The sequence below is a fragment of the Ornithorhynchus anatinus genome, chromosome 1 (genome assembly GCF_004115215.2).
Source record: "Ornithorhynchus anatinus isolate Pmale09 chromosome 1, mOrnAna1.pri.v4, whole genome shotgun sequence".
Classification (NCBI taxonomy): Eukaryota; Metazoa; Chordata; class Mammalia; order Monotremata; family Ornithorhynchidae; genus Ornithorhynchus; species Ornithorhynchus anatinus.
The window spans coordinates 56,384,060-56,407,369 of record NC_041728.1 but is presented as its reverse complement, the minus strand read 5'-3'; the positions used below and the strand labels follow the sequence as shown (position 1 = coordinate 56,407,369).

Below are 23,310 nucleotides of genomic sequence, written 5' to 3'. Positions count from 1 at the left end.
CCAAGAGTAGTCTAGAGAGTCTGAGCCCAGTTGAGCAATGGTGGTGTTACTGAGTTCTTACTGTGTGCAGAACCCTCTACTAAGCATTCAAAACTCCCCTACCTCTATGGGCTGTCTTCCCTCTCCTACATTTCAAGGGCTAATTTTCACACCACCACAGCTGCAGCAGTACTAAGGGGGGAGAGTGTACTGACCAGACAGCTGCGAGGAGCTTTCCTGAAGACCTTGGGTAGTGGTCCCTTTTATCCATTTGTTAAAGAGGCCTCCTCCCAAGGGACAGGAGCAATCCTGAACCCTGAGAACTTATTTAACATGACAGAATGTAAATATTGTGTAATTTTGGAGGAACAGAAGTGACTAAAATAGTGGGTGCCTTTGAGATATGGCCAACTTCTAAACTATGACAATGGACTACAACTTTTACATTCCGAGAAAATGGATTAACTCTCATTTTGTGGCTAGCTGGGCCTCATCGACTGCGTGGCAATGTATTAATTAGCACTTAGTATCAACTATTTTAACAGAAAAAGTGAATCGGCTTCTAGTTCTTGAAAACCTTTTAGAAGTAAATTTTATCCCATGCAAAAATTTCTTCTGTAACTTTAAGAATACCATGTTTCTAGTTACCACTTCTGTATTTAATTGTGACTTTTTGGTTCTAGTTATACCCTGCCAATCGACAGTCTACGCAAGGCCCCGTACTCCCTGAAGCTGATCAGCAGATTTTACGGGATTTGATGAGTGATGCCATGGAGGAAATTGATACCCAGCAAACTACTTCTCCCATAAAACCACAGTCAAATGGTAAAAACCGGTCTTTAAATTCTTTTTTTAAGGGGCTGTCATTGTAATAATTAAACTGTAATCCTGTAATTTATAAATATTTCCAGAAAAAAGTATTTAAAAAATAGACTTAAAGGCTTGGAAACCTCCCTCTTCAAGCCAGTAATTTTGTTATTTAATCTAATAAAATGTATTTATTATTTACTCTAATAAAAATAATCTAGTGATAAAAATAGGAAATTAGTTCCCTAAAGTGTTGGTATCCTCAGAAATCTGGGGATCTAAAACCATTTGGGAGACTTAAAATAAAACTTTTGTGATGTCCTACTGTTGCTCTTATCCCAATTCCAAAACAGATATAGAGCCACTCTTGCACATTTAGAGCTGCAGTGCGCCAAAATCCCAAAAGAAAAGCAAATATAAAGATCACTTCTCCCAGTGCTCTAAGTTCCTCCTATGAGAACCAGCCTGGCGTAGTGGATAGAGCCTGGGCCTGGGGGTCAGAAGGTCATGGGTTCTAATCCCGGCTCCTTCACTCGTATGCTGTGTGACCTTAGGCAAGTCACGTAACTTCTCTGGGCCTCGGTTACCTGATCTGTAAATTGGGGATTAAGACTGTGAGCCCAGTGTGGGTCGGGGTCTGTGTCCACCCTGATTACCTTGTATCTCCCCCAGCGCTTAGAACCGTGCTTGACACATAGTAAGCGCTTAACAAGCACCACCGTCGTTATCATCATCAATAAATTAGGACCTGTGGGAAGTGCCTCGGGTCTCGCCTGTGTTCCTGCTCTGTATGCACAATCTATGCAGCAGATGCCAACTGTTCTCCTAATAGTGTGAACGAGTTAGCATTCAGTTAATCATCAGTATTTGAGGGCTTACCGTGTGCAGAGCATTGTACTCAGTGCTTGGGAGAGGATGATACGACAGCATTGGTAGTCACTTTCCCCGCCCACAGGGAGCTTACGGTCTTTCCAGAGTCTCTACCGTGAAGCTGTGAACAGTCACGTCATTCTACGCGTCCGTTTTTCTACACCTTTAAGCACTGCTGCAGGTTTGTAATTAGTGACTCAGTTATCCAAGCAGGCAAAAAATTGTAATTTGTTCGTATGTGTTCAGAGAGGATTTGCAACTCTAGATGCTAGTTGTAATAACTCATAATCCAGTTTAAATGTATTTTTAATTCATGGGTTAGAAACGGAGTTTATTACATTGATTTTTGTTCCCTGAATGTACACTTTTGGCATGCCCAAAATAGAACCGAAAGGAACAGATAGGGTGGCATTCTTCCCCTCTGTAGTTCCTGAAGGTAAATTTTAGCGTCCTCAAAAATTCTAAGCAGAAATGATGGGTATATATATATATTTGGGGGTGTGACGCGAGGTGCCCTGAAACTAATTCTTTTTTGTGTTCTTTTCTACCTAGGGATTTTGGATGAAAAATGTCAAGCTCAGGAGCCATCTTGCTCAGATCTCTTCCTGTTTCCAGACGAGAGTGGGAATGCCTCCCCGGATCCCAGCCCCACTTACACCTCATTCACTCACCACTTGATCAGTGACGCGATGACCGATGCGCCCTCGGAAAACGATGACTTCTGCATTCTTTTTGCTCCCAAAGCAGCTGTTCATGTAAGAAGTTCCTCCTATTAATTAGGAATTCGATCAGTGGTGTTTATTGAACCTTTTTTCTGGGCAGAGCGCTTGGAGAGTGTTAATAATAATTGCGGTACTTATTAAGTGCTTACTATGTGCCAGGCACTGTACTAAGCGCTGAGGTAGATGCAGATTTGTCAGGTTGGACACAGTCTCTGTCCCAAGTGGGGCTCACGGTCTTAAACTCCATTTTCTAGATGAGGGAACTGAGGCCCAGAGAAGCAAAGTGACTTGGCCAGAGTCACACAGCAGACAAGTGGCAGAGCCAGGATTAGAAACCAAGTCCTTCTGACTCCGTCTCGTGCTCTACCCACTAGGCCATGCTGCTTCTCTAAAGAACAACACAGTAGAATTGGTAGACACATGTAGCTTGCCTTCAAGGAGCTTACGATCTAAAGTACAACACAGTAGATTTCATTCATTAATTCATTCAATAGTATTTATTGAGCACTTACTATGTGCAGAGCACTGTACTAAGCGCTTGGAATGTACAGATCGGCAACAGATAGAGACAGTCCCTGCCCTTTGACGGGCTCACAGTCTAATCGGGGGAGACAGGCAGACAAGAACAATGGCAATAAATAGAGTCAAGGGGAAGAGCATCTCATAAAAACAGTGGGCAAACAAATAGAATCAGGGTGATGTACATCTCATTAAACAAAATAAAATAAATAAGGTGATGAAGATATATACAGTTGAGATTTGGTAGACACACGTCCTGCCTTCAAGGAGCTTGTAGCTCTGCACACAGTAGGTGCTCAGTAAATAAGATCGAATGAATGAATACATATGTATGTACACCTGATAGGGCTGCAGGTCTTACATTAGAGACTTTTCAGTCACCAGTATACATCCACAGATGAATTTCTTTTAGCATTAAGGATCAATTATATATACAGATAATCTATATTATGAACGATATAATTACATACACATATATGGACATCTCAGTCATAGGTATTCATCGAGTGCTTTCTGTGCGTAGAACACTGTGCTAAGCGCTTGGGAGAGAACAGCACAGCAGAAAAGGTAGAAAGAAATTTGAATGTTGTGACACATTGGTTTTTAGCATTTCCCTCAGCCGTATCTCAAATTATTTTATGAAGTCCTTTATGTAAATTATTTACTGATGCCATTCAGACCTCCCACACCCTGAGCAAAAGTGAGTAAATAGCAAGAGAAGCAGCAACAGAATGGTGCCAGTTGATCTAAAAAAATTTACTATCTCCAGTCATGTGGCAACAGTCCCTTTCTTCCCCCACCTGGCCTTTGAAGTGGCTGGAACCGGCCCAATAATAATCCAGGAGGTAATTACGGTACTTGATTAACTAAATTTAGATTACTTCAGATTACTGCGAAGCCTAAATGTGTATTTTGGTATTGTGTTGAACCTTTAACTGAGAGCATTTAATTTGATGTTTTGACAGGGTGTATTTTCATACTAAGAAAACTATGTGGTTCTTTGAAATTATTTCATAATTTAGATAATGAGAACTATTGTTTTCAAGAAGCTTCTTCTGTTAAATTAGCACATTTAAGACAAAAGAGTAAACTAGGCAGACATGACGGTCAGAAATTATTCAGCCGCATTGTTTTAAAAATTATAGCAGCAATTGCAACCAGGGTAATCATTTTGTGCTATGTACTTATGAGTTTTAATATATGCCTTTTCACGATAATGATGATACATCAATTTTATTTGTTAGGAGAAGGAGGAAGAGCCAGTGGTGAAAATATTGGTTGATGATGCCATCCTAATAATAGAGAATTATTTTAGCCTGCCTGTAAAAAAGACCGATACGAGCAAAGCCCCTTTACATTTTCCTATCCCTATTATACGATATGTTGTTAAAGAAATATCTCTTGTTTGGCATCTTTATGGGGGAAAAGATTTTGGAACTGGGCCTCCTATTTCTCCTGCTAAAAGTTACAAGTAAGTATATTTATATGTAAGATTTTAGACTCTCTAATTTTGTAGTGAAAGTAGACTAGACTGGGAAGATTTCTCTTTTGAGCTTTCAGAATTTTATGAATTGTCATTTAACAGGATAGCATCTGAATCTACCATGGACTGATCACTCACTTCCTGAAAATTCATCTCTAGCTTTTCATGTGTAGTTTAAATCTCTTCATTTGATTTTGAAATACCTTAATATCTATTTATAAAACATACATAGCAAAGCTTTCGAATTGTGCCCTGCTTTATCATAAATACGAATTAACCAAGGCTTAACCAAATTCCTAGTAAAACGGGTGGGTTTTTGTTTTGTTTTTTGAAATGTCAGACTTTTAGGATACTTTTTAGAATTCAAGAACGATTGTAAGATAAAATTGTGCATCTTTATCTTTGGGGCTGTGTCTTTAAACTCCATTTTGTGACTCAGTTTTCCCTCCCACTTCCCATGTTCCATTAGCCCCTTGAATTGTTACGGTTATAATACCATTAACCTGGTCTTAATTTTCCTTGCTTTTACATCTAGCAGTCCTCATAGTTCTCCTTCTCACACACCCACAAGACACGGGCGGAGTATGGTATATGGAGGCAAAGGAAGGAACCATGATTTCTTAATGGAAATCCAGTTGAGCAAGGTGAGTCGTTACGATGAGAGGAAAATCTGGTGGCTCAACAGCTTTGGGATTTTTTTCCATTTCATAATCTTTTTAGGAACTGAAATTTCTGTCCAATTCAGTTGATATATATTGAGCCTTCACAGAACTTAATAAATCAATAATCAGAGAGAATGTAATAATAATAACTGTGGTGTGTAAGTGCTGACTATGTGCCAAGCACTGTAGTAAGCCCTGGGATACGTGCACGATATTCAGATTGGACATAGTCCCCGCCCACATGGGGCTCACAGTCTAAGTGGGAGGGAGAGCAGGTATTGAATCCCCATTTAATAGATGAAGAAACTGAGGCCCAGATTAGGCAAGTGGCGGAACTGGAATAAGAAAACAGGCCTTATCTCCATACTCTTTCCATTACACCATGCTAGTGAGACAGAGAGAGAGAGATAAGTAGAGAGAAAGTGGGTCAAGAGAATGAAAATCACATTCATTAGACACTGCTATAACCCTAATTTTCACCACATGTCTAAATACAGAACTAAATCCATTTGTGATTTTACATCAACTGAAATTTTGATTTGGAGAGGCAGATGGCTTAACCAAGACTGGAGAAGAAATAGTTTTCTCTCCATTTCTTAGCAGGAGTTGATAACAAACGGTGTTAAAATCGAGTAATAATAATGATAATAATTATGGTATTTGTTAAGCGCTTACTATGTGCCAAGCACTGTTCTAAGCGCTGGGATAGATACAGGGGAATGAGGTTGTCTCACGTGGGACTCACAGTCTTAATCCCCATTTTACCGATGAGGTAACTGAGGGCACAGACAAGTTAAGCGACTTGGCCAAAGTCACATACCTGACAAGTGGTGGAGCTGGGATTAGAACCCACGACCTCCGGCTCCCAAGACAGTGGTCTTCCCACTGAGCCGCACTGCTTCTAGCCTACTATATGTTTGGGGAGCGGTTTCATAACCTCTCGTCTTTGTATCATTATATGAATTTTTTATCGTCAAGGTGAAATTTCAGCATGAAGTATATCCTACAAGCAGACCAGAATGCGATTCCAGTTTAATAGAACAACCAGTGTCTCGTCAAGTGTTTATCGTTCAGGACCTTGAGATCCGAGATCGCCTAGCCACATCACAAATGAATAAATTTCTTTACCTCTACTGCAGTAAGGAGATGCCTAGAAAAGCTCATTCAAACATGGTAATATTTTAAAACTAACGTTTTGTTCTTTACTTCAGAAATCTCAATTTGGGAGGGGCGTTTTGGGGAGGTGCGTACGTTAAAGTTATAGTTAGACACAAAATTTGTTTTCAACCTCATGCGCAATTCCTGTTATTAAAGATAGCTTAAAGTGTTTTCATAATTTTCAAAAATTTCATCAATTGTCTCAGTTTCTGCTCTTGTCCATCTTTTAAACGAAGGCCGGAGCTGTAATAATCACTGTTGGAAAAGCCATTCCCATTGCTGGTTTTCGTCGCTGTTATCTTCGTTACCGCAGGAAGTATTTCAGTTTTAAAATGTTTTAAATTTTAAGGTTTCAAGTGTTTTGAGCTTGGTGCAGGAGGAGCATTTCAAGAAAATTAGAAGTTTTAGAAATTTCCCTTCTGCTATAGGAGTTGTTGAAGGTTATATTTCTTGTTGGCTTCCTTTATGTGATTTAAAGTGGACTTTGTCGAAATGAACTCAACTGTAGCATATGGTACAAAGTAAGTCTCCATTTTTGCCTGCTTCTTTTGCAGTTAACAGTGAAAGCCTTACATGTGCGCCCAGAGTCAGGCAGATCACCACAAGAATGTTGTTTAAGAGTGTCATTAATGCCACTTCGCCTCAATATTGACCAGGTTTGTAATTTGTAAATAATGTATGGAATTGTTATCAGGAATGACACCGTGCTGACCGAAGCATTAGGTTTGAAAGAGTTCCATCTGAAGTAATTGGGTGGCATTGCAAAACACATTCCTTGTTCCCTAAATCCTCGGTATTTCATAATTATAAAGTTGACTCGTGCTGATACACTATTCTCAAAGCGTCTCCACAGCTGATGGTTTTTAATGTTTATATCATGTCTTATTATATCATATTGTTCTTGTCTGTCCGTCTCCCCCAGGTAGACCGTAAGCCCGTCGAAGGGCAGGGACTGTCTCTATCTGTTACCGATTTGTACATTCCAAGCGCTTAGTACAGTGCTCTGCACATAGTAAGCGCTCAGTAAATACTATTGAATATTCAGGCAAAGCTGTAGCTGAGAAATAAAATTTTCTGCAATAGGGTTTACAGTCTACCAGGGCAAGAAAGATGAACATTCAGACTCAAACATGTTTTAGATAGTCCTTGAAGGAGACTATAGATTTCTTGAGGGCTGGATACTCTCCCAAGCATTTGGTACAATGTTCTACATTTAGTACATGCTCTGTTAATACCCTTGGTTAAAAGAGATCATTTATTCAATTAGATGGGGAAGGCACGACGCTTAGGAATTTGGAGTGGTAAATGAAAAGGTATTACAGTTAGTGAAAGTTAGGAGGATCAATAAAGTAAATGCCTAATTGAAAAAAAGAAACAAGTAGGAGATGACCAAAGGAATGTGAGTAGAGTTGATGCGGTGAAGAGATTTGGAAGCTATGACAAATATTTTAAATTGTCTTGAGGGAAGTAAAGTGATTGTGGTGGTTGACATTTTCAGACAAGGAGTCAACATGGGAATAATCAAAGTATGGATGACCTTTTGCAGAAGGAATCAATCAGTGGTACTTCAAGAGCACCTACGGTGTGCAAATCACTTTAAGTGCTTAGGAGAGTGCAGTAGCGCTAAGAGGGCCTTATATTGGGGGTAGAGGATTAGGTAGAATTTGGCCCCACTCTTGAGAAGGAGTGGCAGAATTTGGTGGGAGTTACAAAGCAAAATGAGAGTAATCTTGTTTTTGGAGAGACAATAATAAAATAGGGCTGCCCGCTTTTGATTTTAAGATTGGGAGTGATGGGGCAAGACGCCCAAGTGGTGAATCTTGGAAATTGATAATACGCAGAAAGAGACATGGCACCAGGAAAGGGGAAGTCACAGCAGAAGAACCTGGGAGGTAAAAGAATGTTAGGAGCGGTCAAGTAGCCATTTACTGATCCGAGCTAGGCAGCAGCACCCAGGGTATCCTCTAATAATAATAATAGTTATAATAATAATATGTTGTTATTATTGTTATGGTATGTGTTAAGCGCTTACCATGTGCCAGACACTGTTCTAAGGGCCGGGGTAGATACAGAGGTAATCAGGTTGTCCTACATAGGGCTCACAATCTTAATCCCCATTTTGCAGATGAGGTAACTGAGACACAGAGACGTTAAGCGGCTTCCCCTAGGTCACACAGCGGCCACTGGGGGAGCCGGGATTAGAACCCACATCCTCTCACTCCCAAGCCCGTGCTCTTTCCACTAAGTCACGCTGCTTCTCTAATGACTGATGGTTTCACCTCTACCGTCCCACTTCTATGTGGATGTTGCCTCTCTTAGTTTCCCCCTTACTTTAGCTCTTACCTTACAAGTCTACATTCTAAGATTTCTCTCTTAGCAATTATAGCTAATTTCATCCAATGCTTTGTTAAGAGGTTTATGAAGTAAACTACTTGCTAGTAAAATAAAGAGAAGATCCAGGAATGGGCATCTATATTTTAATTGCTATATAGCTAAATTCCTGAAATTTAGTTGGATGAAGAGTGTTAAGCTAAAAAGTGTTTATGGAAGTTTAGTGACCCATAGGAAATAATATTCAAGAGATTTGAAATAACGACCATATATATATATATATATATATGATTCAAAGCAACAATAAATGAATAATAGGTTTATGATCAAGTAGCATGCAAATATGTACCAATAACAAAAAAATTTAATTGGAGGCTTTTTATGCTTTCGTATGAAGATATTTACTTCTCAAAGCAAATAACCCCCTTAAGTGAATGTACTAGAGATCTGCTGTCATCTATGCAGTAGTAATCTTTATTTTGTACCCCAGGATGCTAAGTGTTGGGGTCATTAGAAAGGAAATTTGACCGTCCCTGTCCCACAGAGTTCCAAATGAAAATGCAACTGTATATTATAGAAATCAGCAATGTAAAACAAAATAACTAGGCAGTTCATAGAGGGAGGAGTCCTTACACTCAAGGCCTCCAAGCCCTCGAGATCTGCCCCTATCTGATGCTAAATTGGAATGAGCTCTAATCATCTATTCAGGCCAATCAAAGGACTTTCACCTATTCAGGTCAGTCATAGGACTTCTGAGGTTAAGTGAGGAGAGGGAGGGAGGGAGGTGTTTAAGGGGAAGCGAACTTTGCAGCCGTTCTCTCAAAGTAAGACCGCGCTGCTGGTAATGATGGCATTGAAATTCAGTAGTGCTGTCACGAAAGCGCTAACGGGATGAGTGTATTGCAGCTCTCCCGGAGAAAATTAGCTGGTGAAAACTCATAACTACAGTTCGGCAAAACTTCTCAAAAGCCATTATTGGTTCTTGATATAGTTCCCCAGGTTGATTGGGCTTGCCAGTGAGTACTTAAAATTTATGTTTCCTCATTACATTTTCTTCATTTCCTTCTCCTTTGTTTGATGTTTGTCTTTTTCATTTAATTTATTGATATTTAGGTATTAGAGAAATTTGATGAAGTATTTGAGGAAAAATGGGCAACAGAAATCACCGATGAGTGCTGAGAATTTAAGCAAGCGAGATCTTTATGATACCAATGTACTAGACTTATCAAGGCCAATTTTCTTTAATGGACTTTTTGGTTTTAATATTGAATGTAATTTCTTTTTTAGAACTACAGAGCAAAATGATTTTTTTTAAATGGGGAAACATTAATCTCGGAGAAAACAGCCAGGGAAATAAATTTTATGAATATAGTGAGGAGTAATAGGAAAGAATCCCTCGAGGATGAAACCTAGCCAAAGAAGGTATACTGAAAATAGATGAGCCTAAGAGAGGTACAGCAGTAACTTCTCAGAGATGTAGAAAAAGTGATATTCCTGGATCCCATCTTGCCCTCCTTTTGAACGCAACACGTTTAAGCATCAGTCAGTCATTTTCATTGAGGGCATATTGTGTGCAGAGCACTGTATTTAGCGCGTGGGAGAGTACAGTATAACGGAGTTAGTGAATATATTCTCTGCCTACAACGAACTTACAGTCTAGAACGTATATTTAGAGGCGAGACAGGGTCTGAACCCAGGGTGGGGAGCTAGGAGTACTGAGGCCTGATGATCTGGAGGAAGGGATAGGGGATGTGGGAAGCCCCCTGCGCATTAGAGAAGCAGCACGGCCTCCTGGAAAGAGCATAACCCTGGGAGTCGAAGCACCTGGGTTCTTATCTTGGCTCCTCCAACCGCTTGCTCTTTGCCCTTAGGCAAGTCTGTTAACTTTTCTGTGCCTACTTTTCTCTCCTCTATTTCACTCCTCTTCTCCCTCCTACTTGGACTGTGAGCCCTGTGGGACACTGTGCCCAACCTGATTCACTTGTATCTACCCCAGTGCTTAGAGCAGTGCTTGACACAGTAAGTGCTTAAGAGATAACAACGACAATAATAATAGTAATTTGGATTTTAGGGGGTCACTTGAGACCGCTCCTGAAGCCGGCACTACTGCCAGTTGCCCTGCTACGGCCAAATCCTTGGATGTTTCTGGGTCCAGGAAACTCAGAAACAGTTGTTTCAGGACTTCCATGACCCTAGCACTGCTCTGGCTCTGACATCATGTGACGCAGTGCAGATAGTCACACAAGCCATTTTTCAATATCCTCTTTTGTAAAATGCAGTGCCCAATAATATTTTACCCTTAACAGCAGTTTTTTTTTCTTCCCAAAGAAATCTGTGCCTCAGTGATTTTTCTCACCTAGATTTATTTAAATATACAGGAGTACGTTCTATAACCTAAAGACTAAAAGAGAGCACCTGTTATAGTCTCGTGTTCTTAAATTTTTTTTTTAGCTCTTTTCAGGGCAGCTTTAAGAAAGACAAAATTGTAATGACTATTGCTTCTTCCAAAATTTCTGAGGTAGTGAGGAGGCAGCAGCCAAGCAATATTTTCCCTATTTGACAGGTTTGATGACTTGCCCAAGGTCACAAAGCTTGCTGTTGATGAATCCAGAAAAATAATTACCTGCCTACTGGTCCAGAATTTTTCTCTATAGATTTTGCTGCTTATGGAAGAGAGAAAGAGTGGGGATGTGTGTATATGTGAGGGGGAGGAGGAAGGGGCGAATGCACCAAATTTATGGAAAGAACTCAGAAATGTAGTAATACCTTTACTGCATTTTCAGACTCCTTTCAAGAGTTAATATTATAGATAGGCCTCTGAAATATGAAATGAATCCATCTGCAAAACTTAAGCCGCGACTGCAATTTTTGATGAGAAATAATTTAAAATGGTGATTAATGTCTTTACAGTGGAGATGTTCCAAATTTCTAGCTTGGGGATGCAAAAGAGTAATTATCCAGTTGTAATTTCTGAAGAAAATGAAAGGATATCAGATTTATTTATTTTTTTTTTAACCACTGTTCTTAGATTTATTTGCCATCCAGGAAATTGTAACCTGCATGAAAGTGCTACCATCTAGTGGCCAAAAAATAACCTATAGCAATCGCAAGCTGATTTTCCAATATTCTCATCAGCAGTTACTCCATTCATTCAATAGTATTTATTGAGCGCTTACTATGTGCAGAGCACTGCGCTAAGCGCTTGGAATGAACACTTCGGCAACAGATAGAGACCGTCCCTGCCCAATGACGGGCTCACAGTCTCTAATCAAAAAACGCAACCCGAACCAGAACCTTAAATTTACCAAATCGGGCAAGCGCTCACCTGAGTTAACCAAGCCCACCCAAATTTCTGAGTATCTGAACTAGTCATCCCGATTAGATCAGATAGTTTCCTGTGCTTAGTGTAATTTTCCCTAGGAACAGCTGCCGGAAGGGATTCTACACCATTTGGCAGGCTCAGTTAAAACACAGTCTCAGTTTTTTACGTGCAGACGTGGCCAACGTGCAAAAATCTTCTCCCTGTCTTCAGATACATCTGTGGGTTTTTCCAAAAAGAAATCATTTTTTAAAAATGCCTTTTCAAAAAACCAAGTATGTGCCAATCAAAAATGAAAACTGCCCCAAATTCACTTGGATTTGCCAGAGGGACTGAGATCTCTTCAGGGAATTTCAAGTTACTTGTGGAACAAAATAATTCATGTTAGAAGTTCTTAAAAGAAGTATTTAATAATTCCTTCTTAGTTTTCTTTTTCACTTGCTCACAACTGAAAACTATAAGATTCTGTTTAGATCTTATATTATTTCTTGTAATTCAATAATTACAGCCGCAGTCTCAGTTAATCATAATTATGCAATATTTCTTCATTTTAGGATGCCTTGTTTTTCTTGAAAGATTTTTTCACAAGTCTTTCTACCGAAGTGGAGCTTCTAACGACTCCAGATCCAGAAGGTAGTCCGTGTAAATGTGTTGATCGTTTTAGAAAGATTATTTTACCGAAATACGAAAAGATTGTGATTTGTGAGGCTTTTCTGAAAAGTTTTGTATTTGATATTCCCCATTTAAGCTTCACAGGATTATTTGGGTTTGCACTATTACAGAGACAGGATTTAAGCTACTATAGTAAAATGCAGTCTACCAAAGTTGCAGTTTCAGTTTTAGATATAAAATTCAAGTATATGTGCATTAGTGAATAGATATGGAGAGGCACACCCAAACACGCCCATATTGTGCTTTCGCCGAGCTTAGTACAGTGCTCTGCACACAGTAAGCGCTCAATGAATACGACTGAATGAATGAATATCCATTGCACATAGGAATATGGGTGATAATGAAGTTTTCGTCCGTCTGGTGTGTTGCGCGTAGAGGCCAAGGCGTGAGGCATTCGGCCGATTCCAAACCGAGCATGTGATGGTTAGCAACCTTATTTATCGTGCGGTTGAGAAGCACCCAGGCCAAGTGGAAGGAGCATGGGCCTGGAAGTCAGAGGACCTGGGTTCTAATCCTGGCTCCCGACGGTTTTAAGTCGCACAGCTTAGGAGCAAGCCCTTGGAATTTTGGACTTCAGTTGCAGCCTGAGTTCAATCTCGTTCAAGTTGGTTGTCAGAACAAAGTCACAGCAGCTAATGCCAAATATTCACTGAGCCATTGTAGGCCTTCAAGAGTGCCGGCCACTACTCTGTAGTCATTCACCAGTAGCAGCTCACGGGTGAGAGTGTTTGCCACCTTTGGCTTCACGTGAAGTCGTTGCAGGATCAGGAGTCCGCTAAGAAGGCGATGCTTTAAGTGACCGCGTCAGTCGGAGAGGTCACCGGCGTTACAGAAAGAAGTGTCGGTACAAGGATGCAGCTGGGCTTGTGCCATTGGTGACAGCGCAGGATGTCGATTTCTAGAGAGGATGGTCGTTTTAATGCGGCATGGTCTCATGATGTTACAGACTTTCTGGACAGCCAAACGTGGAGAATGGCCCAAAAACCAGTAGACAGAAGCATTTGTGAGATCAGTGAAGACCATTTATAGATCCTAGGTCTGCTCTCCACATTTCTCCTCCCATTGTATAGGGACAGAGATCACGTTAATGTGCCAATTCCAGATTAAAAGCTGCATTGAGGGAAAGTATATGCAGATTTTTATCCCAAGAAGGTCCAAAGTTATTTTCATAAAATTCTCGCCTATGTACAAAAAGTTCAGTTTAGTCATACTTCACTAGATTGAGAAACTTAATAAAAATCCATCTTTTAAATCAAATATGACTTTTTTGTTTTTAGTTAAAAAATCTCCTGGAGCTGATGTAACTTGTAGTTTGCCACGGCATTTGAGTGCCTCAAAGGAGCCAAATCCAGTTATTTCTTTCCCTGGGCCGAAGCAGCCTTGCCAGAATGGTAGCCCTGATTCCATAGACCTAATCAATAAGGAGGAGCTCTACCTAACAGTTGAAGAATCGTCATTTAATGATCAACCAGTGTTTTTCAGGTAAATTCATTATTGCTGACTGAATTTTTTGCGTCACATTTAGTTTAACCTTTCTTCAGTCCAGGGAAGGAATGAGCAGACCAGGTGTGCTATTGTTCGACTGGTGATTTTTGACAAGTCACTTAATTTTTCTGTGCCTTTTTTTGTCAATATTAAGCGGGAATGGTAATAATTGTAATACCAGCCCCTAACTTCCCAGGGATGTTATGTGTAAAGTGAAATCATTTTTATGAAGGTTTTGGGAAAATAAAAAATCTTATGCATATTGGTGGTGGGATGATGTCATTGTCTTTGTACCTGAAGATAGTTATAGTCAATAATAATAATATTAATAATACAGTGATTGCTATGGTAAGTTTCTCAGGGCATCCGTAAGTTTCAAAATGAGTAGAGGTAATTCTGAAACTCTTAATTCAAAGGTTGTCTTTACTGAGCTGCAGATGAATGTGTGTGACAGAGAAAGAGAGAACAGGAACTGTTCCAGGCCAAAATATCTGACTGTGTAAAGGTGTAATTGAGGATGTTGGATTTGACAAGGAGGAAAATGGGATCAATCATTTGTACTTATTGAGCATGTACTATGGGCAGAGAACTGTACTAAGCGCTTGGGAGAGTACAGTATAATAGAGTTGGTAGATCTGTTCCCTGCCCACAAGGAGCTAACAGTCTCTTGGGGGAGACATTCATTAAATTAATTTTGGATCTGTACGTAAGCACTGTGGGACTGAGAGTAGAGATGAATAAAGGGTGCAAATTCAAATGCAAGACAACAAAGAAGGGAATGGGAAAAGAGGAAATGAGTGCTTAGTCGGGGATGTTATCACTGAATTTCCTTATAACCTTGTTCTCTGCCTGAGAATAATAATAATGCTGGTATTTGTTAAGCGCTTACTATGTGCAGAACACTTTTCTAAGCGCTGAGGTAGATACAGGGTAATCAAGTTGTCCCACGTGAGGCTCACAGTTAATCCCCATTTTACAGATGAGGGAACTGAGGCCCAGAGAGGTTAAGTGACTTGCCCACAGTCACACAGCTGACAGGTGGCGGAGTCGGGATTCGAACCCATGACCTCTGACTCCCAAGCTCGGGCTCTTTCGCGGCGTGGCCTAGTGAATAGAACACGGGCCTGGGAGTCAAAAGGACCTGGTTTCTAATCCTGGCTCCACCACCTGTCTCCTGTGTGACCTTGAGCAAGTCACTTAATTTTCCTAGGCCTCATTTGCCTTATCTGTAAAGTGGGGATTAAGACTGTGAGTCCCATGTGGCAAATGGACTGTGTCCAACCAGATCAGCTTATATTTCCCCCAGTGCATACTGCAGTGCCTGGCACATGGTAAGCGCTGAACAAATACCATGTTAAGAGCAACAACACAAAAACGAGTAGTGATGAAAGACTTACTATGGATGTGTAAAACTTACTTTTCCCAGCAAGAAAAACGTTAACGTGAACCTTCAACTTCTTTCATTTATTATATTGTACTTTCCCGAGAGCCGAATATAGTGCCGTACATGGGGTAAGCACTCAATAAATGTTACTAAGTGACTGATTTACTTGTGCCTGATCATGAGAAGATGTGGACATAGTTCTCCCATCACTCAGTTCTTTGTAACGGGAGCTGATAACTGGAGTTTCAAGTTGAAGGTAATGTGTCTGCAAGCAAAACCTGTTGTGTCTTTGGTACTTATCTCACGCACAATTACTGGGAGAAATACTATTCCACAATCAGACATGTTTTTCCTTGGTTTAAACCGTTCGGAAGCTGTTCTCTGTGATACTTTTCAGGCAGTAGAATTGATTCAGTTCCTGTTCTACTTAGAGGGAAAACAGAAACTGTGTCCACCCCGATTATCTTGTACCTCCCCCAGAGCTCTGTACAGTGCTTGGCAAATAGTAAGCACTTAACAAATTCTACAATTATTAAGTGAAAGGAATTAATTCCGTTTTTCAAGTGCTTGCCCATTTTAAGGAAAACTTTTTTTTTTCATTTCAGAGAATTCAGGTTTACATCCGAAGTTCCTATACGGCTTGATTACCATGGAAAGCATCTATCCATGGATCAGGTTAGTTAACTCTGCTGGTGTGTCATCCGGAAAAGCCACTGCTCTGTTTGTCTTTTTGTCAGTGGGCTCATGGGGGTGGTTGATATTGAATTTTGAAAACTTTGAGAGCAAGAAGGAAATCTACTGCTATTTTATTGTGGTAAAATCAGAAGTGCCATATTAAAAGCCTTGTCTAGCAGCCCTCCATTTTGGGGTTCTTCTTTTAGTGATCTTTCAGGACAGGGCCATTGAGTCTTAATTCCTACAGCTGCTCCCTTACTTTGAAATAAATTTACCTTGGCTTAGACACTTGCCTTCCTTTCCCTTTAATGGCTATATAATGAGCTGTAATCACTCCATTCAGTTTATGCTAAATAGATGCCATCTCAATGCTAATGATATTTTGTTAGCACAATGTGCCTCTTTGAATAGGATGTCAATTAATAATCCTGATCGAGCACCTTTTGGATAGGGAGCACTTTGCTAGGCACCTGGTGAGCTCTAGTGGACACATTCTCCGCCCTCAAGGAGTAACCAGGTGATAATTTACCAATTGGAGGGGTGGGGGATTACCAATTGGCGGGGTGGGGGAATAGAAAGATGGTTAGGTAAGTAAATAAGTGCTTAAACAGAGTATGTAAATAGACTTGCACAGAAGTGCTTAATGTGGCCCTGACAACAAATGCCAAAGTAGAAGTGTGGAGGTTTTGACATTAGGAGAAGAAAAATGAACTGGGGGAGAGCCTTAGGGAGGTTGGATTTTAGAATTGAAAGAACTGAGCAAAAGAGCATTTAAAACAGGGATGGAAGCCACAGCCTAGAAACCTGGTCACCTAACAACATAAACATATAGCCAAAATGAAAGATTTTGAATTTGGGGGTTTTTGGTGATTTTTTTTTTGAAGATTGGGGAGAGCTGTGGGGACCTACTTTATTCTAATCCTCAGTGATTTCTTGTCCATCTTTGACATTGTTGCTCCCTCCCTTCTCTTGGAAATGCTATCTGGTGCTCCTCTAAAGTGCTTCCTTTCTCGGTCTCTTACACTGGCTCTTCTTCCACCTTTCAACTCTCTACTTTGATTGTGTTTCAGGTTTCTGTCCTGGGCCCCCTTGCTCTTCTCATTTTGCATTCGCTCTCTCATACAAGCCACCTGCTCCAGTGGCTTCAGATACCACCTCGAGACAGAAGGCTCTCAGATCTACCTTTCTAGCCGTGGCTTTTCTTCTGTTCTGCAGTGTCGCTTATCCCCTTGCCTCAAGGACATCTCCATATCGATGTCCTTTCAGCATCTGAGGCCCAATATGTCTAAAGCTAAACTCCTCATCTTCCCTCCCAAATCCACTCCCCTGTCTAACTTTCATCGGTTTCCTCCACCCACCGTTCTTTGTATCTCTCTGAACCTTGCAACCTTGGTATTATCCTTGATTCCCCCTCTTATAACTCTCCTATTTCAATTTTTCCTCTATTGCTTCCCTTTCCTGACTATGCCCATCTTCCCCGTCAATGCCCCTTCTTCTCCTAACGGTTCCCCCTAATTCTAACTCTCCAATACAGATTTCACCCTGATGCCTGAATCATTTTCCTAAAATATGCAGCATGCGCCTCTCCCTTTCCTCTCTATATTAAGCAGAAACATCTGACCATTAGCTTTAAGGCAGTCCACCAACTCTCTCCCTCTTATTTATCCATTCTCTTCTCCCACTACAGCCCAGTACATCCTCTTCGTGCCTCTTCAGATAACCTTTCCACTGTACCTCCTTCTTGACTCTGCTGCCATCAGTCCCTGGTTCTTGTTCTTCTGTCTGCTTAGTAACGGAACTCCCTTTGCATCCACACTTCTCCCGATTTTCAAAGCCGATGGACGTTAAGAATACTTTGAAAATTGACCACTGTACTTCCTCTCAGATTGTGAGCCCTCCGTGGACAGGGTCTGTGTCCAATCTGATGATAATGTATTTACCCCAGTGATGAGCACATCGCTCTTAATAAAAACCATAATAATTACCAAAAAAAATTCAAAATCTTTCATTTTGGCTACATTTTTATTTGCTATATGACCATGTTACTGTGTTGTGTTTCTTATCCCTGTTTTAAATATTCTTTGGCTCAATTTTTTCAATCTTAGGAATACATATATGTACTTTGTTTCTTATGGAAAACTTTATTTTGCCTGCCACTCGGTTTTCATGGTATCAATTAAGAGCCTAACCAAAGTATAGAAGTATCAGTTTTCACAGTGTATAATGTTACATGGTAAATTACACCAACTTAAAAAAAAGTAGCCTAATCAAGAATCGTAACATATTGTTCCCCAATGTTTCAATTGCCAAACATAAATTAGGGTTAACACAGGGGTGGTTTTTTTTTGTTTGTTTTTAAAGGGTACACTAGCTGGGATTTTGATTGGTCTTGCCCAGTTAAACTGCTCTGAACTAAAACTGAAGAGGCTTTGCTATCGACACGGGTGAGCACATTGAATGACTGCATGATAGTCAGCTATAGAACCTAACTTTTTCACTTGCTCTAGTTAACTTTGCTGAGGCCCACTTTCAAAACGAAATTCAGCCTTTTACAAGTTTTCATAGACAAATTAAAGGACATTTCTTGGATATTTGAGGGGACGACGACATTTGCGTTCTGAATAAGTGAGTTTTGGGGGGCTGAGATTCAGCCTTTGTAGAGGTAACATGGAGCTACAGTGAAGGAGTAGAAGTAATTATATTGTTTCCTCTTATTCCCTTCTCTACTTTCTGAAAAAATTGTCTAAAGTTTGTTTGTGTATTTAGAGAGCTCTATAAGCACAGCTAAGCTGGTAGTCCAGAAGGCAGTCTGGTTTGCTAGCTATAAAATGATGGAGATTTAGAATTCACAAACTTTGCCTTTCCTTTAACTTCTTGCTGCATCTGGCATTGTCCTTGAGAAACAAACGTGTTTTAGGATGGCATTACCTGATGCCTATGAGAGAAGACTTCAGTTTCTTAAATAAGAACAAGTTATTGTTTCATCAAAACTGGAATTTCAGCCTATATGTTGTGTTCTGTATAAGCAAGAGTTTCCCCTGCAACAGCCTCCCAATTGTCTGTTGTTCATTCAGTCGTATTTATTGAGCGCTTACTGTGTACAGAGCACACAGTATTGTCCACACCCATACACATTTCCATCTTGTCTTATCTAAACACCCTTTCATACCAAATAGTATGGCATTGTTTGGAACCCCTTGGGTAATGTAGAAATGAGAATAAACCTCCTGTGCCTCTGGAATAAGGATGATGAAATGACAGTTGCCCAAATTATTATCATAAAGTCTTATTATATGCCAGGCACTGTTCTAAGCACTGGGGTGGATACAAGCAAATTGGGTTGGACACGGTCCCTGTCCCGTGTGGGGCTCACAGTCTCAATCCCCATTTTACAGATGAGGTAACTGAGACACAGAGAAGGGAAGTGACTTGCCTAAGGTCACATAGCGGACAAGTGGCAGAGCCGGGGTCAGAACCCATGACCTTCTGCCTTCCAGGCCCGTGCCGTATCCACTACGCCATGCTGCTTCTCACGCAGTGTGAGTAACAGACCGAATCCATACACAGAAAGCAGTTCTAAATGTCATTCAACAGTTGGATATTTCAGTAAGGGTGTGATTCCTCTTCTATTGTAGTAGATCGCCATGACACTGATTGTTGTTTTTTGTTTGGCATCTGTAAATTGCCTCAGGTAATTTTATCTGAGCGAGAAACTTTCTCATCAGCTACCATAAATGGCCACCCCCATTTCGCAGGTACTGATGGCTTTTTTTTTTCCTACAGGTTGTTAGGGATAGACAAGTTGTTCTCTTACGCAATCACGGAGTGGCTTAATGACATTAAGAAAAACCAGCTGCCGGGAATTTTGGGAGGTGTAGGACCCATGCATTCATTAGTTCAATTAGGTGAGTAAAATGTTGCCCTAATAGATTGTCTTTTAGCCGTAGGCACCGCGGAGCTGCTGAAAGAGGCAGATACTAATGCCGTCTACTTGTTAATAACTGTTGTTCTAGTGCAAGGCCTGAAGGACCTGGTGTGGTTACCGATAGAGCAGTACCGGAAGGACGGTCGCATCGTAAGAGGGTTTCAGAGAGGAGCGGCCTCATTTGGCACCTCGACTGCCATGGCCGCTCTCGAACTCACGAACAGAATGGTTCAGACGATACAGGTATTTTCTCCCACAAGAGATTGTACACCAGACGAGAAGAACACTGTGTGTCCACAAGAAGAAACTGTTAGTAGCACCGACTACCAGAAATACGCTAAAAAGTATCAGCTTCCACCATTTTTGTTGCTATAACCGGGAAAGAATCATTTCAGAGGCTGTTAGCCGGATGTTTTAGCCCTTAAAGTGCATTAGTTCCCGGTGTTAGTGCTTCTGTCTCTCACCCAGGTGTTTCCTCTTAAAAATGCAACATGTTTAGAACCACCATGTCTGGGTGGTGAGGTGAAATTTTGGGATAGAAAATTTAATTTCTTCTGCCCCCATCTGCACCTGCGGCCATTTAAAGTTAAGTGAAATTGTACCAGATGGATGAGGCCAACGTATTTGGAGCCTCATACACTAACCCTGCCTCAAAGTCTACAGTGGAAACCTTGATATTCTTGTACTAGGGGCTTTTTTCTATCCTCCCTCCTATCCCCTTTCCTGTCCTCCCTTATCCCCGCTCTCTTCTTTAAAAAAAATTGTATTAAGCCATGACTATGTGTCATTGTTCTAAGTGCTGGGCTAGATATGAGTTGACCTGCATGGAGCTCACAGTTTAAGTAGGACAGAGAACAGGAGAACCGAGGCACAGATAAATTAAGTGACTTGTCCAAAGTCACACAGCATTCATTCATTCATTCAATAGTATTTATTGAGCGCTTACTATGTGCAGAGCACTGTACTAAGCGCTTGGAATGGACAAATCGGTAACCGATAGAGACAGTCCCTGGCCTTTGACGGGCTTACAGTCTAATCGGGGGAGACAGACAAGAACAATGGCAATAAATAGAATCAAGCATTTGGCAGAGCCTGGATTAGACCCCACACCCTCTGGCTCCCAGGCCCTTGCTTTATTCACTAGGCCTTGCTGCTTCCTTACGCCAGAACCATGGTGTTCCTTCCCGGATTCCTTTTCACAAGCATCCTCCCAGATTCCTTTTCACAAGAAGGCTGGCGGCTTTCAAGTGGGTACCTGCCCCTGTCTCGTTGCCCACCTCCCTGGCCGTGTTCCCTGAAGCTACGGCCTCACTCGCTTGCCATCCAAAGTCAGCCCTGCCTCTTGAGGACTAAACTACTAAGGGTAAGTTCCCTTACCAAAATGGTAGCCTCCAAGGAGACCTCATGTGACCTGGACATTCTACCCCGGGAGCTGCCTGGAGGAGCTAAGATCCAGATGTCCACTGGTTAGCGATGCAGCATAAGAATTCGGTCTTGAAAATTCTTTCCCCTTATGGTGCGTTGGAGCAGTTGGTCAACGGTATAGAAACAAAAAATAAAATGTTGTTTCAAGACCTGGCTAGCTGATCAATTTGAAGAATTAAAACTGAAAACAGGAATTGTAGGTTAAAATGGGTGTGAGCCAGTGATTTGTTTCTGAGAATCCACTAACACCGTTTCTGTTGGAAATCCCCTAGGCAGCAGCAGAGACCGCTTATGACATGGTGTCCCCGGGGCCGATTTCTATTGAACCTAAAAGAATCAAAAGGTTTTCACATCGTCACTTAGCCCATCAGCCAGTGGACCTGAGGGAAGGAGTGGCCAAAGCTTACAGCGTTGTAAAAGAGGTAGGTAAGACTTTTGTAAGCCAGGCCCGTTTTGCCCGCTTTCCCGATTTTCATCAAAAACGTATCATTTGAAGTTTCCCGTTTCAAAGGAGGCGGGGAGCCTGCTTCAGGCCGGGAAGAGGCGCTAGGAAAGGGTTGGCTGAGGGGGTGGGGGATCCTAGAGAACAGTTGTCGAGCCACAGAGGCAGGCAGAGAGTTAAGTGCCCGTGAGTAGCTGGCGTGGAAGGACTCGGGAGATGAACACATCACAGTCATTTGGGGCCAGTTCTTTGGCATTCCACAAGTTTACCGTAATTTAGAAAATACAGTTTTGAATTCTCCAAACTTTAGAGAAATACGGGAGCGTTAACAGCCATTTCAGCATTGTCGTCATTTTGCGAGCATTTTGGAATATTTGCTGGTAGAGTATTTGAGGTTTTTAATTATCAGTCATCTTAATCTTTTAATAATTGTGGTTACGGTTGTTCTTACAGTGTGTCAAATGCCGTACTAAGCACGGGAATGGATGCAGTATAAGCAGGCTAGTTCTTGTTCCACATGGGGTCTGAGTCTAAGCGGGAGAGGGAATGGATATCTTAACCCCATATTTACAGATGAGGTAACAGGCGGCCGGCATAGTATTAATAATAACGATGGCATTTGTTTAGCGCTTACTATTTGGCAAGCACCACACTAAGGGCAGGGATGGATACAAGCACATTGGCTTGGACACAGTCCCTGTCCCACCAGAGGCTTTCAGTCTTGATCCCCATTTTTTACAGATGAGGTAACTGAGGCAAAGAGAAGTTAAGTGACCTGCCCAAGGGCCCACAGCAAACACTTGGCCGAGCTGGGATTAGAACCCATGTCTCCTGACTCCCTAAGCCCAATAATAGCGATAAGTATGATAACAGTAATTGTGGAACTTTTTAAGCGCTTACCGAGTGTCAAGCGCTGTTCTAAGCGCTGTGGAAGATTCACGGTAATCAGGTCAGACACAGTTCCCTGTCCCACACGGGGCTCACACTCTAAGGGAGGAAAACAGGTATTGAATCCCCATTTTACAGATGAGGTAACTGAGGCACAGAAAAGTTAAGCGACTTGCCCAGGGTCACACAGCAGGCACAATAACCCAGTCATTAGTGTGCTTTTGAATTTTATGCTGGTTTCTGTCATTTGTAGTTGTCTGGGGTAATTTTAACCATTTCTCCGAAGCCACTTCACCCGTCACCCAAATACTATGTCCAATTAAAACAACTTTGTCATTTTGGTACACCAGACCAAATAGCCTATTGCGTTGCATTGGAAAGGAAGAGACGAACTGATACTAGAAGCTTGGTTTGTTTAGTGTGTTTTAATCATGTGTGTTTTACAGCTTGACTGCCAGGAAAGTTACTCAGACCGTTAAATGTTTTGTTTTTGCAAACTCAGTTTGATTTAGAATTATAGCCCGGCTGCATCTAATGTACAGAAATTTCACAGCAGAACACTAA

At 41.2% G+C, this 23,310-nt stretch overlaps 1 protein-coding gene across 3 annotated transcripts in view; it reads left to right on the top strand.

The window, feature by feature from the left end:
• Positions 1-23,310, top strand: part of ATG2B (autophagy related 2B) — an 80,619-nt gene that overhangs the window by 54,928 nt on the left and 2,381 nt on the right. For all 3 annotated transcript variants that reach the window (XM_029073318.2, XM_029073327.2, XM_029073311.2), the window contains exons 29-41: positions 663-804; positions 2,209-2,411; positions 4,142-4,368; positions 4,916-5,024; positions 6,021-6,215; positions 6,755-6,856; positions 12,405-12,483; positions 13,800-14,004; positions 15,997-16,066; positions 18,428-18,510; positions 19,850-19,971; positions 20,080-20,234; positions 21,689-21,838. In XM_029073318.2, the coding sequence (XP_028929151.1) occupies positions 663-804; positions 2,209-2,411; positions 4,142-4,368; positions 4,916-5,024; positions 6,021-6,215; positions 6,755-6,856; positions 12,405-12,483; positions 13,800-14,004; positions 15,997-16,066; positions 18,428-18,510; positions 19,850-19,971; positions 20,080-20,234; positions 21,689-21,838 (1,842 nt within the window). The remainder of the gene's footprint in view (positions 1-662; positions 805-2,208; positions 2,412-4,141; positions 4,369-4,915; positions 5,025-6,020; positions 6,216-6,754; positions 6,857-12,404; positions 12,484-13,799; positions 14,005-15,996; positions 16,067-18,427; positions 18,511-19,849; positions 19,972-20,079; positions 20,235-21,688; positions 21,839-23,310) is intronic.